This window comes from Callithrix jacchus, chromosome 3 (genome assembly GCF_049354715.1).
Source record: "Callithrix jacchus isolate 240 chromosome 3, calJac240_pri, whole genome shotgun sequence".
In the NCBI taxonomy this organism is placed as follows: Eukaryota; Metazoa; Chordata; class Mammalia; order Primates; family Cebidae; genus Callithrix; species Callithrix jacchus.
The window spans coordinates 168,953,299-168,972,264 of NC_133504.1; the positions used below are offsets into that span (position 1 = coordinate 168,953,299).

The window sequence follows — 18,966 nt, forward strand, 5'->3', positions numbered from 1 at the left end:
TGGTAGGAGATGGTGACAGAACCCACATCATTTCACTCTCAAGCCCAGGTGCCACATTGCTTCTACTAATGATGTCTTCCTGTCTGTATCTCCTGAGTTTCCCTTTCATTAAAGGACAGTCAAGGAATCAATCCTCGTTCTGCTAATACCTCCCTGTAACCCTCTCAGCACCTCATCTATAAAGTGGAGGCACAATTACAGGCCTCACGATTGCCTCCCAGGGTTCGGGAACAGGTATAAGAAGTTAAGAGCTGATAATATACAAAGGTACACTGGGGCTCATCAGGAGTAGGGTTTTTAGGGTCTTTTAAGGATTTCTTTTGAGACAGATAAAATGAACCACAGCAGTTTTGCAGCTTTTAAAGTTAGTCTGATCAAAATATCATACATGCTTTGCTTGTACTTTTATTGCCACACAGCCCACAAGAAAAGCTCCTGCAACTGAATCGAATTATTACTCTGTGACTCTATCATTACATCCCATATGTGATAGTTCTATGTCATAATATGTAATGGCAGTATGTGAGGGCTGGTGATACAAACTGTCTGTCACCTGTATCCAGAAGATCTCAGGCTCCTGGCAACCTGAATGGCAAAGAGAGGGTTTCAGATGCTTGGGGAATTTTAGTGCTTCATCCTGAACACATCCATGATCTCTGAAACAAACCAGAACTGCAAGCCACACGGCAGCATCTTGGCCTGAGGCAAGGTCGCATCAGCCTAGCACTGGGGACAGAGCAACTTCACTCTAGGCAAGCAATGATTTTTAGAAGCAGATACTCTCTTCAGCAAGTGAGAGGGGGTTTCCTAGCCCATTTATGGCCAACGAGAAAGAGAGCCAATCCTTTTTCCATGTCTTTCCTCCTCTTAGTTAGAGACTTGCAGAGGACAAGGGCATGGTCAGTGGAGAATGCAGAGACTGAGAAGATGGTGAGAGGGAGGAAAGGAGAAATAAGAGAAATGAAAGGATTGAATTAGATATTCAGGCAAACCTTCGTTATTCAAAACTTTGGTTAACCAAGACTGTCAGTGAATTTCACATGCCCCCCAGCTACTATAGTTCACATTATAAACTCTTCCAATTACCTGAAATCTCACTTAAATTTCAGCACATCCCCTGGGGCATTCAAATAATCAAAGTTTGCCTGTCAAAAGTAATACCAGAGAGGGAAAAACACCATGGTGAGCCTGAGAAAGATATATCATAAAAATAAAAAGTCATCTTAGAGAATGGCATTAGAATCATTAAGCTACCAACTTGAAATCGCTGAAATGTTATCTAAAAATTACAGAGGTGAATACAGATTTAGAAACGGCTGTGGAAATGCCCAGGGAGTTTTACAATTGGAAGATGGAGCATACACGTGGGTGAGAAAGGCTCACACCCAGGATGTGAGGGAGTTCACGTTGCCTGGCTTAGGGATTGCCGCGGCTGGAGGACTGCAGCAAAATGAACATCAGTGTGTGACCAGCCCCACAGGGCACTGTACTCCACAGACGCCCAAGCCCATGTCTGGAGAGGTTAAATGTACATGTATCTCCAAGTGGCAGTTCTGAATGCCTGTCTAGGGTTGGTGAATCTGCAGGACTTTTAAGAATGAAGGTGGTGAATGGAGTGTATGCCCCTGTGATGGCAGGGAAGTGGTCCTTTTAAGCAATAAAAATGAGGTCAACACACAAATGTCATTTTGATGATTTTTTTTTTGAGATGAAGTTTCACTCTTGTTGCCCAGGCTGGGCAATGGCACGATCTCAGCTCACCACAACCTCCACCTCCCAAGTTCAAGAGATTTCCTGCCTCACCCTCCTGAGTAGCTGGGATTACAGGCATACACCACCACGCCTGGCTAATTTTGTATTTTTAGTAGAGATGGGGTTTTTCCATGTTGGTCAGGCTGGTCTCGAACTCCCAACTAAGGTGATCCACCCGCCTCGGCCTTCCAAGAGCTGGGTTTATAGGTGTGAGCCCCCATCAAAACAACCTGTTTTGATGATGTATAGGAACATTCCTTTTTATCCTCTCCATACACACTGAGCTTGTGTAACTGATTTTTTTTTTTTTTTTTACTCAAAGCATCATGCTAAATGAGATTTAGACCTTTAGGCATAATAATAAATTGATGGCTATCTGACTAAAATATGTAAATCGATCTATGTATGTATGTATATATTCAGCTTGGTGGGAACTGAAACTTATTTCTCAAGTATGTATTCAGGACACTCTGTGGGCCAGGAGCTGTGTCCGGCTCTGGAGGTGCAAAGATGAACAAGATGGGCCCTGGCTGCAAAGAGGCCTCAATCAGACAAGTGGGCAGGTGGGCAGGTGCTGCAATGCAGGGTATGTGCGTGCTACTCTAAGTGTACTTACAATGCTGTGGAGCCAGCTCTCACTCTGCCTGGGTATGTGGCAGAAGCTTCCCTGACAGGAACTCGGGGAGTGGAGGACAGTGTAGAAAAAGAGAGAGGTAAGGAAGCTTGAGCGTGGGGGCAGCAGTAGGTGGGCTGAACAGGAACGTGGAGGGCAGGAAAAGGAAAGCTGATGATGAAGTCAGAGAAGCGGTTGCAGCCAGATACTGAAAGGCTCCTGTTTGCAAATCTCTTTAACATCAGATTTTTTTTTTTTAAGAAGAGTGGCAGGGCCTAATTTACATTCCCCAAAGGGACTGGTACCTGGACTAGCCAGGTAGGGAAAGAAAGCTGCTGTGATAGTCCCGGCCAGAGATCATAGGGCAGAGCCAAGTGGAGGTTCCAGGCATGGAGGGGTGGCTTGTTGGAGGCTGGGGAAGGGATGTTGATTGTTGAATGCTGTTTGTTTGGAGCTGTTTGTTTGGTGGAAAGTGAGGTTTTGCTGGATCAGGGATGCAGAAGAGGGGAAGGCAAGGGTAGTCACAAGTAGAGGGTGGCCAGGGAAGGAGGCACCTCTGCAGAAGAATGAGTCTGCGGTTGAGAAGTTCCTGAATTATTCCTGAACATGAGCCCTTTGGCCATGTCTGTTTATCATCTGCTGAGAAGCCTGTCTGGATTAGCAGCATGTCCTTGCAGCAGCCGATGAGAGCTAGCTTGATCCCATTAGTGAAAACTGCCAAGGACCAGGAGTCTTTGTTTGGGGAGAGGTGACTCCACCCCATTCCCCCTCCCACCACCACACCTCAGCTACCTTCATCTCTCAGCAGCAGTTATCTGGCTCTAAAGCCACCCAAATAGTAATGTGGTACGTCAGATAGTCATTTAATTATTATGATCTTTTGACCTTTGTTTTAGCAATTATGATTTGCTTTAGTGCAGGTATCAGTAAACAGGCAGATAAAAGGCCCCTCGATGGCTGAGGGTTTGGGCTCTTAGGATGACGAGCACAGGGCTGCCTTCATGGTGTTTGTGTGTGGGCATGAATTAACATTGACAAATGAGTTATGAACTCTGCTTTAAAAGTGTAATTGAAATGCAATTCCAGAGAAATATATTTTGAGAGAATAATAAAAACATTTTATGATGTCTAGTATTCACACCCAAAACCAGGCATATTTTACTGAGTTTATTCCATCCGTGTGTCACTGGATACCCAGTATATTTCATGTTAGTATATACCAGGTGGTTTCTTTCTCTAGCTGGTATGTGTGTACCTAAGGGCAGCCACATGAGCCTCGCCCTGAGTGTTCCTGCAGCTTCTAGGGACTCCTGTGTTTCTGCATATGATTAATAGAGACTCAGAGGTTAATTAAAGTGAAAGGATTATTATTAACTGATCACCATTTCTTTTTCAATCTTTATTCAAAAACCACAAGAAGGGGAGCCTTAGTAAGACTGAGAAATACACTCAGTAGCATGGATCCTCGCCAGGTTGGTGCAATGCACATTTGTTGTCTTCTCGCTTCCCAGCATTCATTTATCTTTCTCAGTAGCACGCCAAAGTGGAGGGTATTACTGTTGGATACAGTCTGTGTGTGTTAAGCACTGCAGAGAGGTGCCCAGGCAAAGGCTTCCCATGATCTGCTTTAGGCTGCTGGAGACATCCTTGAACGGAGAGACAAAGAGACTGAAATGTAACAGAATCCAGTTCATCCTGTTGGGCATCCTCTGACTCAACCTTTCCTGCAACAAGACCTGGTGGTTGGTGGTCCTTGGTTCCTGTCCCCATTGCCCAGAGTTCCCTTGCTACCCAACTGTGTCTAAGTCTAGCTCTGCATTCTCTTTCCAAGTCTCTAAGTGCCAGTATCCTTCCAATATATTCCTTTGTTAGAGTGTTGGTTACTGTTGCTTATAATCAAAGAATCCTAATTGCTATATACAGGTAACAGTCTGGCTCTGCCACTTACTACCTTTGTGATGAAAGATAAATTTACCTCTTTGAGGTTCACTGTTCTTCTCTGTAGATTGGGACTAATCTTACAACTTATTTCATAGTGGCCATATGGATTAAATATGGTGTTTCAAGTAGAACATTTAGCAATGTGGAAAATAGTAATGCTCACTAGATGGTGGCTGCTCCTGTTACTGTTATAATCAAATGAAGGTCCTATTATTACTCCTTTTTTTTTTTTTTGAGACAGAGTTTTGCTCTTTTTACCCAGGCTGGAGTGCGATGGCATGATCTCGGCTCACCATTACCTCTGCCTCCCGGGTTCCCGCGATTTTCCTGCCTCAGCCTCCTGAGTAGCTGGAATTACAGGCGTGTGCCACCACACCCAGCTATTTTTGTATTTTTAGTAGAGACGGGGTTTCTCCATGTTGGTCAGGCTGGTCTCAAACTCCCAACCTCAGGTGATCCACCTGCCTCAGCCTCCCAAAGTGATGGGATTACAGGTGTGAGCCACTGCACCCAACCCTTATTATTACTCCTAAGAGTACATGGCACATAGTAGATTCAAAAAAATACTAATTTCATTTCTCTGTCCCCTCTCCTGAAAACAAACTGAAACCTTCTTGAGCTGGGAAACACAGAGAGAATGTTGGTGGTCCCTACTCTACACGTGAACTTGACCAGCAGAATTTCGTTTTACGAGCAAAAGTGGTGGCATTAGGAGAATAAAGTGTGTGTCTCTTGGCCCCTCCTAGTGACCAGAAGATGGGGTATTTCTCCGTTTTGTCCTGCTCAGCTTGGCCCTTCGGAGTGTGTTTGGGCAGCCATGTGACCCACTCACCCACTGATGTGATTCTGGCACCAGCTGTCATGGTGGAGGCTGAAACCATGCCTGTGTCTGGTTGCCTGGGTAGCACCCTGTCGAACAATACTGTGTTAGACACCGTGATCACGGACTGCGTTAAGAAACAGCAAAACTGGTGTGTTCTTTGTAGGCCTGACAGCTCAGACCAAACTGCAGTATCCAAAGGTGTGTCTGCAGCAGAGTAGGCCCTGAACCACAGTCATTTTCTCTTCTCTTCACGAGCTTGGCAACAAATTCCACCCACACTGTACTGTCCAATATAATTATACCACAGGATGTCTGGATGAAAGTTTCTTCCTAAGATGATTCTTAATGACACTCCCCCATTCAGAGCTCCTTGGGGCTCCTGGTTGCTGGAAGAATACAATCTGAACTCCTCAGCACCACGTGCAGGCCCTTTCTGACCTGACCACCATCTGTCTTTCTGGCTTTATCTCGCACAGCTTGTACTCCCACCCTCCACTGCAGCTAGCCCAGGGCGTCACTTACTGTTCTGACCACATTTCTTCTCACCTCTCACCTTTGTGCTTTGCTATGGCTGTTTCCCTGCCAGGAGTAACATCTTCCCTGTCACTGCCACTTGTCACAACTCCATCTATCCCCAACTATGATGAATCCCTCTACCTGTCCTTCCCGATCCATTTCAAATACCTCATTGTCCTCCAACTCCTTGAGCACCTTCTTTGCTAAGCTGTGATCACTCCTCCATGATAACAATAGCCGTGATCATGAACACGTATACATCACACTGTTTTAAATGTTTTACATATACTAACTTTTAATTCTCACACCAGCCCTCTGAAGGTGCTATAAATGTCTGCATTTAAAAATGGAGAGACGAAGGCACAGAAAGCCTAGGTAATTGATCACATCGCTAGTGAGTGACGAAGCTGAGATTTGAACACAGGCATTTTTGGCTCCTTCTACCATGTTCACAGCCATTAGTCTAAACTGCTTTTCTCTCTTTTCTGGGAGTTTTGTGTCTCTTTTATGGCGTTTAGCAACTATATTATGGTACTTAGCAACTATTAGTGAATGATAATCAGCTACTCATTACCATCCATTGTTGTCTATACCCATGCATTGCTTAAGGACAGGGATATGGCCGGAGAAATGCTTTGTTGCACAATTTGATCATTGTGTGACTGTCCTAGAGTGTGCTAACACAAAGCTAGATGGTATAGTCGGCTATGCACTGAGGCTACATGGCACAGCTTGTTAATTCTGGGATACAAACCTGTACAGCATGTGCCTGTACTGAGTACTGTAGGCAATTGTAACACGGTGGTGTTTGTGTGTTTAAACATATCTAAATATAGAAAAGATGTGGTAAAAATATGGCCACATAATCTTATGGGACCACCATTGTATATGCAGTTGTTGTTGACAGTGTTAATTTATAGGTGGCCTCTTGGAGCTCAGCCATGTGGAATTTGACCTAAGGCCCCAGGAGACCTGGAAATGAGTTACAATGTATTCCTCTGAGCTACTTGGTTACCTCTAGGAATGTCTTGTTGAAAATATAGTTTTGCTCAACACAGGTAATGTTGTGTACCACTTATAATTAATTTAGTGCCAATATAGAAGAGTAAAAAGAACCTGGAATGTGCAATGGAAGGTTCTGGTCTGAGCTGACAGTTGTTAGTTACATGTCTCTAGGAAGACACTAACCTCTCTGAATCTCAGCTATTTTGCCCATAAAATGGGGAAAGCAGTTCTCATCCCACCTATCATCCAGTGTTAACTATCAAATGGGAGAGTGTCTGTGAAAGTGTTGTGTATGCTTTAAATGATCCCAAAATAATGTTTCCAATCTTTTTTTAAATTTACAAGGCCTTTAACATAGCACACTTCCTTTCAAGCTCAGAATAACCTCAATGTGGAGGGGAGCAGGCAGTGGGCAGAGCTGTGACTCAATCCCAGAGAACCAGAGAATGATTCCCATGATATAATGGTCTCCATTCAGGTGCCTTTTACACCTACTCACCTCTCAGAATTCACATGAAGCATCATCTTCTCTGAGGCCTTCCTCCCTGCCCCACCCCCACCCACCTGTGCTTCTTTTCTATTCCTTTCGCCAAATATTTATTGAATGAATGGATGAGTGTCCAGAGTGGCTTACTAGAGAAAAGTCGTTTTCAGACTTTTAAAATGACAGTTTGTAAGAAATATGTGAAAATAGGCATATGTGTGTGTTTATTCCTATAGACTTTTCAAATGGAAAAGCTTCAGGAAACAATAATTACCCTTACTACAGGGGATACACCCTGATATTTTCTGCTCTGTTCTGTATCTTTTTTTTTTTTGTTTAAAGAAAATAAGGGTTGCAACAAATGTATCATGACCCACAATTTGAAAGATGCTGTTATGGAAGATGCTGGAAGTCAGGATCCTTGTTCTTTGCCGCTGGGCAAGTCACTTGGATTATCCGTGAGGTTTATTCCACCTCCAGCATCCAGTGCTGACTCTGAAGGATAAGGAAGTTAGGAGGCCAGGGGAACAGGTGCATAAGCATATGGAAGCTGGAATATTTACTGCATTTAATATACTTTTAGTTTTTCTTGGCCTATGTGAGGAAGTAGAAATCTAATGAATGCTTAGCTTTTTGGGCAATTACTGTTGGAGAAAGGTTTGATTTTAGTCACACATATGTCATTGAAACTGTAGAGATTTGTAAGGGTGACTCCAATAGAAGATTCCATATCAGCTGTGTGCAGCGGCTCATGCCTGTAATCCTAGCACTTTGGGAGGCCGAGGCAGGTGGATCATTTGAGGTCAGGAGTTCAAGACCAGCCTAACCAACATGGCGAAAACCCATCTCTACTAAAAATACAAATATTAGCCAGGTGTGGTGGTGGGTGCCTATAATCCCAGTTACTCAGGAGGCTGAGGCAAGATAATCACTTGAACCTGGGAAGCTGAGGATGCAGTAAGCCAAGATTGTGCCACTGCACTCCAGCCTGGGTGACAAGAGTGAGATGCCATCTCAAGGAAAAAAAAAAGAGATTCCATATCTAAAGTTCTTGGACCCCCAGATGTGTTTCTTATGCAGGAATTTTGAGAATCTGAAATAAATGCAATACACATACTGTATATTATATGTCGTCCCTGGCAGAGTCTCAGGCAGCAGCCAGGGCTCCAACACATTGATTTTTCTTCAGCAAATATAAGTATATCACACTCCACGGGTTAAAGACCATAGATACCCTCACATCAGCTTAGGTCACTAACGAGATAGGAGCACATTTTCAGGTTTCAGAACTTTCAGGACTCCAGAGAGCAGGAAATAACATCTTGCATCCAGGTGTCATGGCTTTCCTTTTCAAAATTTGACGATACCATTTATCCCGTGTGTATCCCATATATAGACCCTATATGATAGCTCAGTGCCCAGATATAAAAGGCATCCAGAAAATACTTAACTGAACAATGAGACCAACCATAGCTTGTAGAAAACTCTTGTTGCGATCGAACTGCTTTTGGGAAAAGAACCTTCTAGATCCTTTCTGAGGCCCATTGGTTTGTCCCATTTCTTAGAAGTGAAGTGAATGGAGAGCTTATTGTTTCCACTTGGCTCTGTCACAAAGGGGAGAGAGTAAGGAGGCTTGTGGATTTGTAAACATTTTGTTCCGTCTTCCTTTAGCTTTTGCATCTGAGGAAATAAGTGGCAGACCCACTAGTTTTAGAAAAAGTTGGTTTGGTCCATAAAACCTTTATTACCATTGGTTCTAGGTCCAGAAAAGTAGCCAAATTCAAAATGTGTCTTTCTTTCCTTCCTTGTACCAGGAATACCGACTAGACGTGGTAACCAACTCCAGGAATGTTCTGATTTTTGAGGGTGGGGCACAGAATGTTTAGTTTGTCAGGAGATGGGGTTCCACAGGTTTGGCTCTGTAGTGAGCTGGGTTCAAATTCTGGCTTTGCAGTCCCTTGGCACATCATGCAAACACTTTCATTTGAGCCTCATTTCCTCATTTATAAAATGCAGATGATAACACAGTAACCTCATTGCATTATTGTGAGGATAAAAGGAAATTATACAGGTAAAGCCTGTGTTACAAAACCTTGCTTTTTGTCTTCAGTAGCACTGCTAATAGTGATCACATGAACCCTTGTCCTCAGTGTGGTGACTCAGTAGACACACAGCCCAGGGACAAGTAGAGCCTCCCTCCACCTCAGACATTCCCACTCTTTGATATAGACCATATGAGTCAGAATGGGTTAAGTTACGCTTCAGTAACAAACCCTCAAATCTCAGTACCTTGACACCCCAAAATTTTTTTTCTGGATCACATAAAGTTCTCTGTGGACCTGAATGGCTCTCTAGGCAGGGGTCCGCTGTGCTTGGCCCTCCAGGCTCTGTTATCCTGCAGCACTCCCATAGTGACCTGCGCTCCCATCATTGCTGCTGCAGGGGAGGAGGAGGCCCAGCAATTCCCACCTCCCCTCTCAAGTGCCTTCCTCCTGGAAGCAACTCAATCCCTTCCAATCCCATTTTATCAGGCAAAGCAGATTCCATGTTTCTGCCTTACCCAAAAGCAGCGGGGATGGATAGTCCTGCCCATGCCTGGAAGGAAAGGATAACTAGAAATATTAGCAAGAGCCATGAATGTTGACCCAATAGACATTTGGCCTTTTCTCCCCCTATTGTAAATTGCTTCTACAAACACAGCTTCAGCCCCAGCACCCTGTCCCATCAGGTGGCTGTCCACAAGCCCCTGCTGCCAGAGATTCTGGACCTACCCTGGCCACAGATGGTCTTTGGAAATCATTGAGCCAGCTCTGTCTTAGGTAAGGCAGAGAAAGCAAGTTGTGGGCGCTCGAATCGAGTTGTATCTTCTGGACTGGAGCCCTTACCTCCCTGCAGTCTTCATATCCAGTGACATTGGACAATGGTGTGGAAATCGTGGGTTCCTTAAGTTGGAGAGCACCCTGGGAACCCCCTCATCTTCCAGGTGTGGAAATGAGGCCCAGGTGGTATGTGCTCTTTGGTTCCTTGTGCTTTATGGCTTTCACAAGGTACCTGCAGTTCATGATGAGCCCATTGCTGGATCTGCCGTCTACAGTTACTGATCCTCCTCTGAAGCCTAAGTGGCCCAAGCTCAGTGACTTAGCCTGTCTGCTTTTCCATTCGAATTTTGATTCCTTCTAATGCCCCAGCCCTTTCTTTGCTGGTTCTTCAGAGCTGCCCACTAAGAAGGATCTTCGTGATCCTTTTCTCTCCTTTTTGTTGTTCATTTCCAGTCAGAGGGATAAGAAATGGGACATTTTAACAGCTATCATTACAGGGAATAAACTTTTACTTTTTTAGAAGAGACCCAGAAATTTCATCTCATTCTCCAACACTCCCTTCTCCCCACTTCCTAGAGTTTTCTGTTGTTGTTTTGATGAGACGCATATACAGTCCTGTCACTTAACGATGGGGGTGCTTTCAGAGAAGTGTGTTGCTAGGCGATTTTGTCATTGGTGAACACAAACATAGATGGCACAGCCTACTACACACCTAGCCTATTGCTCCCAGGCTACAGACTTATACAGCACATTACTGTACTGAATATAAGGCAATTGTACCACAATGATACATATTTGTATATCTCAACGTATCTAAACATAGAAAAGGTACCACCACCGTTCTGTGGTAGGACCACCATCATATATGCAGTCTGTCATTGACTAAAGGGTCATTATGTGCTACACGGCTGTATAAGATTTTTGGCTAGATGCAGTAAAATATAGTCCATTTTTGTACTTGTTTAGAATACCAAAAGCTACGAGGTGGCACAGATACTCACTGGAATGGCTCTGAGACTGTTCCTTGCCCCTGAAGTCGTGGGCTGTGGCCTCTCAGTCCCTCTGGACCATTTTAGTTGGTTCTAACTTTTGAGACACTGTGCAGCTTGAGGCTTCCAGAGCCTGAGTTTTCAGAGTGTGGACTGGATAAGAATCATCTGGACCATGTGCTAAGAATGCAGATTTCTGAATCAGGCACCCGAGATTCTGATCCAGTTGGTCTGGGCTGGAGCCCAGGAGTCTTCATTTTAACAAGCATCCCAGGTGATAGAGAGCAGTGTTTTCTTTTTCTTTTTTGAGGTGGAGTCTCATGCTGTCACCCAGGCTGGAGTGCAGGGGCATGATCTCAGCTAACTGCAACCTCTGCTTCCCAAGTTCAAGCAATTACCCTGCCTCAGCCTCCCAAATAGCTGGGATTACAGGCACCTGCCACCATGCCCAGCTAATTTTTTTTTTTTGAGACAGAGTTTTGCTCTTTTTGCCCAGCTGAGATGGTACAATGGCACCATCTTGGCTCACTGCAACCTCCACCTCCCAGGTTCAAGTGATTCTCCTGCCTCAGCCTCCCAAATAGCTGGGATTACAGGTGCATGCCCCCATGCCTGGCTAATTTTGTATTTTTAGTAGAGAGAGGGTTTCGCCATCTTGGCCAGTCTGGTCTCGAACTCCTAATCTCAGGTCATCTGCCCACCTCAGCCTCCCAAAGTGCTGGGATTGCACATGTGAGCCACCATGCCCAGCAGAGAGTAGTGTTTTCTAGGGTTCCTTATAGATGCCAAAGACCATCATGCCAGGGTATGACAGAACTACAGGGACGGTGTCTCGCCTTCAGCCAGAGCTCTGCTTCGAGCTACTTTATAATTGAGGCTTCAGCCTAAGGTTTGTCTTGCTGATAAAAATAAGTAACATGGAGTAAAATTGTTGGGACCTACAGAGCTTCTGCTCTTCAAATCCAAGGCTAATGGGTCTCAGCAGATGCCTCTGTACCTGTTTTCTACCAGGTACCTTAGGCCCAGAAGCAAGGGAGACATTTTACTGCCCTTCACAGTTTTCACCGCCCTATTTGGACTGTGCCTTGTGAGTGAAACAGCTTTTCTCTTGGACCCTAACATAGGGCTGTTCAAGGTCAGGGAACTTGAATTTCCACTTTGGCAGTCAGCAGCGGCCCTTACCTGTTCCCCTTCAGTAGACAAGGTGTTCCCTCGGCACTTACCTCCTGCAGCTTCCAATGTCTCCGTGCTTGATTTTTGTCCCCTACGTTGGAAGGCACGAGTGTCTTTGGGGCCTCAGGTTCGAATCTAAATGGAAGGGATAAAGGTGACTGTCTTTGCGTCACTGATACTCAGGCTGCTGATTATGGTAAAGAACGGAAGGAACAAGGGCAGATGTGTTAAATTGTGTGTAAATGGTATTTTTCCTGTGAAATCTCAATACGTCCCGGAGGACACTGCAGTTTGGGTTTCTGAGCCACTCTGATACTTACTCATTGGGGATTTTACTCTTGAGAAATCACTGTGGCAACAGAACCATTTTGCCTCCATGAAGACGATGTCAATGTCTCAAAATCCGGGACGTTTTAAGGCAGAATTCCAACCTCATTACTGCCAGGAATAAAATTCATCCAAGGTGGAAGTGTCCTTTTTTAGAACTTAAATCCGTCTCAGAATGCCTTTTCTTTCCCCTTTGTTTTTGAAGCCAATTACTTTTTTTTTTTTTTTTGGTTAGGAAAAAAAATTGTGCAAATGCACAAAACTCTCTTTTTCCCCCTTTCATTTATTTGAAATTGAACTTAACAAAGTCAGTTCCGAGCAAGCACTATATATGAGTAATGCTTTTTGTCCATAAAAGAGCATTGACTCCAGTGGAATGGGAGTGCTGATTCTCGCTCCGCTTTGTGTGAGCGTCCATAATGACAAAGTACTCATGTCAGAGTGTATAATGAAACTATAAATTGTTTTCATGAATGCTCTGAATTTGGTCTTTTACGGGGCAAATTCAAAAGGTATTTAGTGCCACATTTCACATATGTGAATAATACCAGACGGTGCAATATATCCAATAAAAAGTGAAGAGTCCTATTCAGGCCCACACTGGCCAGTATGGTGGGTCAAGCTTAGGAGAGGGTGGTTCACGGTGCAGGAGAGTGAGCAGAAGGAAGGATGGAGAAATCTTGTCACTCTGAGGCAAGGGTTCCAACTGAGTGTACTCAACTGCTTTGGGAGAATTCAAAATGTGACTAAAATACTTTGCTCTTAAGATTAGTCTCTCGATGAGGAGAGTGCCTCCATTTGAATCATAGGAAAAGTTAAACACATCAGGAGCCTGTTAGTGGACACATTTGCAAGTGAGAAAATACCTGCTAGGTTTGGTGGGCAGGTGCAATCTATGGCAGTAATTTATGGTTCGATTATTTTTAATACTTTTGGGGAGCATTTTTTTTACAATAAAAGCCATATGGGCCAGGCATGGTGGCTCATGCCTGTAATCCCAATACTTTGTGAGGGTGAGGAGAACATATCACCTGAGGTCAGGAATTTGAGACCAGCTTGGCCAACAGAGCCTGGCCGTCTCTACTAAAAGTACAAAAATTAGTCGGGCATGGTGGTTCACATCTGTAATCCCAGCTACTTGGAAGGCTGAGGTGGGAGAATTGCTTGAACCTGGGAGGTGGAGATTGCAGTAAGCCAAGATCACACCACTGCACTCTAGCCTGGATGACAGAGCAAGACTCCATTTCAAAAAACAAACAAAAAACCATATGGATTTACTCTGGAAACAGAAAACACAGAAAAGCATCAAGAAAAAATTTAAAACCTGGGTAAATAATTTTACTATCAAGAAATTACCGTTAGCAACATTTTAATAAAATTTTTATTTAATATCTTAGTAAACTTTTACATAATCTTATTTGGGTATATAAGTCCTTTTTAAACAAAATTGGGGTCCAGCTGTCTACCTGTTGATACATTTATGCAACTTTTTAAAATGTTCTGCTTTCTAACTTATTTGTCCAAGGTTTAGTTTCTGTCATGAGGGTGCCGCATGTTAGCACTGTAGAAGCCTTGACGTACGTATGTCATTCGCTGAAAAATGTCTCTCTGGGCATGTGAGCTCTAAAAATGAGAATGGCAAAATCTCCCCGGAGGGTGTGTGAAGCACAGTGTGTGTTAATTGGAGGCCCGTGGATATTTTTGACCAGTTACCTGAATTTTTTTGCTTTGCAGTACCTGGTGTGTAAGAGGAAGTTGGAGAGCAAGAAGGAGGCCCTGCTGATCCTCTCCAAGGAGCTGGACACCTGTCAGCAGGAGAGGGACCAGTACAAACTCATGGCCAATCAGCTCCGGGAGCGCCACCAGTCACTGAAGAAGAAGTACCGAGAGCTGATCGTAGGTGTTAGGCTGCCCTGCCTGTTCCCCAAATTAAAATATAAAGAGATTTTCACATGCTGTTTCTTTAGAAATGGTTAATTGCAAACAGTTGAAAGTGGAAACATTTAAAAGTGAAAGTCACCACCCTATTTCCTTTACAACTCAGTCCCACTCATAAGTTAATCTGTCTCTCTCTCTCTCTCTCACATGTGTATGGTTGTGTGTGTGTGTGCTTCTTGCTCTGCCACCTGTGAATATATATGTGTGTGTTTGCAGTAGGCTCCCCCTTTATCCAAGGGAGACATGTTTCAAGACCCGCAGTGGATGCCTGAAACCACAGATAGTACGAAACCCTGTATATACTGTTGTTTAATCTGTTAGCCAAACCAGCTCCTCAGTGACTAGCAAGTGGGCCACATAGACATCATGGATACCCTGGATAAAGGGGTGATTCACATCCCAAGTGGGATGGAGGGAAATGGTGCAAGATTTCATCACACGACTCAGAACAGCATACAATTTCAAATTTATAAATCATTTATTTTTGAAATTTTCTAGTTAACATGTTTGGACCACGGTTGACTTCAGGTATCTGAAACTGAGGATAAATAGGGACTACTGTATGTGTGGCTGTTTACTTGTTAATTTAATTATATGGAGTTATTTAAAAAGGATTCGTAAGTCTGCAGCAATACAGAGGCCATTAGCTATAGCTGGCTGCTTAATTTTAAATTAATTAGAATTCAGTAAAATAAGAGGCTCCATTCTTCCATCTCAATGTCATATTTCATGGGCTCAGGTGACTAATGGCTACTATATTGGACAGTGTGGTTAGAGAACACTGCCATCATTGCAGAGAGCTCTATTAGGCCAGATGCAGTGACACACCTGTAATCCCAACTACTTTGAGAGGCTGAGACCAGAGGATTGCTTGAGCCCAGGAGTTTGAGAACAAGCTGAGCAATAAAGAACCCCTCAAAAATAAATAAATAAATAAAAAGTTCATGGGAAATAAAATAAGTTCCAAATTTATTTAAAAAAAATAATCAAACATGCTGTTTGTTTTCCCTTAGCATTTTATTTCGGACATGTTTCTATGTATACAGATCCAACTCACCCAGATTTGAATCATCCAGATTTCAAGGCAGGCAGATTTAACTCAATCTTTTAATAGCTACATGGTAATCCATAGTATGGACATATCCATAATTTTTGTAACCTTTCTTATATTCTGGACTTTTGTTTTTCTCTAAGTTTTTGTATGGCAAAACTTTTTTTTAATTTTTTTTAATTTTTATTATTTTATTTTTTATTGGATTTTAGGTTTTGGGGTACATGAGCAGAGCATGCAAGACAGTTACGTAGGCACACACATGGCAGTGTGCTTTGCTTTCCTTCTCCCCTTCACCCACATGGCAAAACTTTTAAGATGCAAATGATACTGAAATGGAGAATGCCAATAGCATAATACTAGTTTTCATTCTTGCTGCTTTTGAGGCAGTCTCTTTTCTAAGTGAGACACCGTTACTGACATTTAACTATCTGTGTTGGCATTATTAAACTGCCCTCGAGTAGAAATAGCATAGAATAGATTCCTCAGGTTAAAATCATGTTGACTTATGTGTGGGCCACGTCAGATATAAGAGTGCTCATTTAGTGAGCATTTGCTTATTCACCTGAGATATGTGTATTCCCAGATGTGGCACAAATGGGAGAGGAACTTAATCTTTTTTTTTTTGAGACTAGAGTCTCCCTCTATTGCCCAGGCTGGAGTGCAGTGGTTTGAGTGCTCACTGCAACCTCTGCCTCCTGTGTCCAAGTGATTCTCCTGCCTCAGCCTCCCTAGTAGCTGGGATTACAGGCACCTGCCACCACGCCTGGCTAATTTTTGTATTTTTTTTAGTGGAGATGGGTTTCAACATGTTGGCCCAGCTAGTCTTGAACTCCTGACCTCAGGTAATCTGCCCGCCTCAGCTTCCCAAATTACAGAGATTACAGGCGTGAACCACCACACCTGGCCTGAATCCTTTTAAGGCAAACAAACAAACAAAAAAACCTAATAGAACTAGAAATTCTCAGTGTCCTCTTAACTTTGAGCAAATACTGTCCCTCCCAACACTGATTGTTCTGCCCATATAGAAATCTGTCTCTCTCTGTCTCTCTCTCTGTCTCTGTCTCTGTCTCTCTCTCTCTCTCTTTCTGTGTGTGTATCTATCTGTGTGTATGTGTGTCCCCATCACTGTTCCTTTGGTTCTAACTATTTAAAAGAGGAACTCAAACCAAATGAAATATTATTTTAGCTTAGGCTCTGATCAAAAATAATTTTGACAAATCCAGTTTTTTTATTCAAATAATTTTAGAAAATATATAGATTTGGTCCTAATGGGAACTGATTCCCTAGAGGTTTTTCCAAAATAACTCTGGTTCAGTTTGTAGTTAATTTTTTTAAGTATATTTGAGCTTGCTTCAGTACATTACTGGCTGCAGGGTGGAGAGGGTGGGGAGAATCTACATTTAAGTTCATAATTTAGTCAACCTCTTGTTTCTAAATACATCTATTTTTTTAAAAGAGTAAAATGTAGCATTTGTTTCTTTGCAGGATGGCGATCCATCACTTCCTCCTGAAAAAAGGAAACAGGTAACACTTATTTCTGATCTCAGATTGTTTTATTGATACCTTGCCACAATTGGGAGGATCAGGGAATCTCAAAATGTAGAGAATTTCCTTTAATTTCCTGGAATTCTTTCTGTTATTGGGAGGAGTGGGTAGAGATTGCAAAGAGAAATTGGGAGTGAAGGAAACTCAGTGAAGTCTGGATGGAGGAGGTACAGCAGTTGACTGCATTCCCTTTCTTGTTGGAATTGTGATGAGATATAGAGTTGAGGGCACATGGTCACAGCACTTGAGCTACCTGCCATTCAGTGGGCACATGCTGTGGGCATATATATACCATTTGGTGGGTGCCTACTGCTCAGTGGGTACATACTGTTGAGTGGGTGAGTGCACACCATTCAGTGGGCACATACCATTTGGTGGGTGGATACCATTCTGTGCCTGTATGCTGTTCTATGGGTGCATACCATTCGGTGGGTGCATGCTGTTTTGTGAGTACATACCATTCTGTGGATGCATACTGTTCAGTGGGCACATACCATTCAGTGAGTGCATACCATTTTGTGGGTACATACCATTCTATGGGTGCATACCATTTGGAGGGTGCATGCTGTTTTATGGGTACACATTATTCAGTGGGTACGTACCATTCTGCGGGTACATACTGTTAAGTGGGTGCATATAGTTCAGTAGGTACATACCATTCAGTGGGTGTATACTGTTTGATGGGTGCATGTTGTTCATTGAGTGCATACCATTCTGTGGGTGCATACCGTTCTGTGGATGCATACTGTTCAGTGGATGCTTATGGCTCAGTAGGTGCATACCATTCAGTGGGTACATGTTGTTCTGTGGGTGCCTGCTGTTCTGTGGGTGCATGCTGTTCAGCAGATGCATATGGTTCAGTAGGTGCATACCATTCAGTGGGTACATGTCATTCTGTGGGTGCCTGCCGTTCTGTGGGTACATGGTGTTCTGTGGGTGCATACCATTTGGTGGATGCATACTGTTCAGCGGGTGATACCATTTGGTGGGTAAATACCATTCTATGGGGACATAATGTTTAGTGGGTGTCACATTCTGTAGATACATAACATTTGGTGGAAACATGCCATTCTGTGGGTGCATACTATTCTGTTTAACAGGTTTTGCCACTTCACATTCTTAAAAGCTACCTTCCGTCACAATTCACATGCCTTTGCTTTCTTTTCTCCTGCATGATGGCCAACACTGTTTATTAACCAAACCAATGGTTTTAGATGCACATTTTTGTCATCAAATCCTTATGTGGATCTGTCTCTTGACTCTCTCTTCTGTTCCTTTGAGCTTCCTGAAAAGTCCTGGGGTTCTACTACATTATTCTTATTGTTTTGCTTTATAATACTTTGAATATCTTCTTGAGTTAATCTCCTTCACTTTGCTCTTCCTTTTCAGAAGTTTCTTATTTGTTACTTTTCTCAGATAAAACCTAGAACCATTTGATCAAGTTCTCCTCTGATCTCTCCCACACAAATCCTATTGGTATTCTGATTGGGGTTTTGTTAAATTTATAGATTAATTTGGTGTCTCTCTCATAGATAGATAGGTTCTGTGGCTTTATAATTTAAAAAATTTACATTGACTAAGGAGAATCTGATGTATTCCAGTAAGTCTGTTAAGCTGCATTCTTTCAGCTCTAAAAATACAAGTTCAATGACCTAAACATTGGCTTTGTAGCATTTAAAACGACATTAAGTTTCTGTCCCTTTAGGATTGAGACTGTGATGGTGGGAGCTTGGGCTCTGCAGCCTTCCTGCATGGGTTGGAACCACTGAGTCACTCTCTGTTATACATGTATTTATGAGAGAAAGAATGAGAGAGCAAGTTATTTTCATATATACCTTTGTTAGAACTTCCCTTAACTTTATAGTTTTCTGTACTGACATGCCCTAAATGAAGCTTTTTATGGACTTGAAGGGAGTCCAGATGATGGTGATGTTAATGCTGTATGTTTCCCATTATAGGGAAGCCTCTGTGCCTGAGCAGGACTTTG

General features: G+C 43.1%; 1 protein-coding gene across 4 annotated transcripts in view; it reads left to right on the forward strand.

Moving 5' to 3' along the window:
• Positions 1 to 18,966, forward strand: part of CCDC149 (coiled-coil domain containing 149) — a 112,233-nt gene that overhangs the window by 21,924 nt on the left and 71,343 nt on the right. For all 4 annotated transcript variants that reach the window (XM_078367418.1, XM_078367419.1, XM_035293948.3 and 1 more), the window contains exons 2-3: positions 14,177 to 14,338; positions 16,920 to 16,958. In XM_078367418.1, coding sequence (XP_078223544.1) covers positions 14,177 to 14,338; positions 16,920 to 16,958 — 201 coding nt within the window. The remainder of the gene's footprint in view (positions 1 to 14,176; positions 14,339 to 16,919; positions 16,959 to 18,966) is intronic.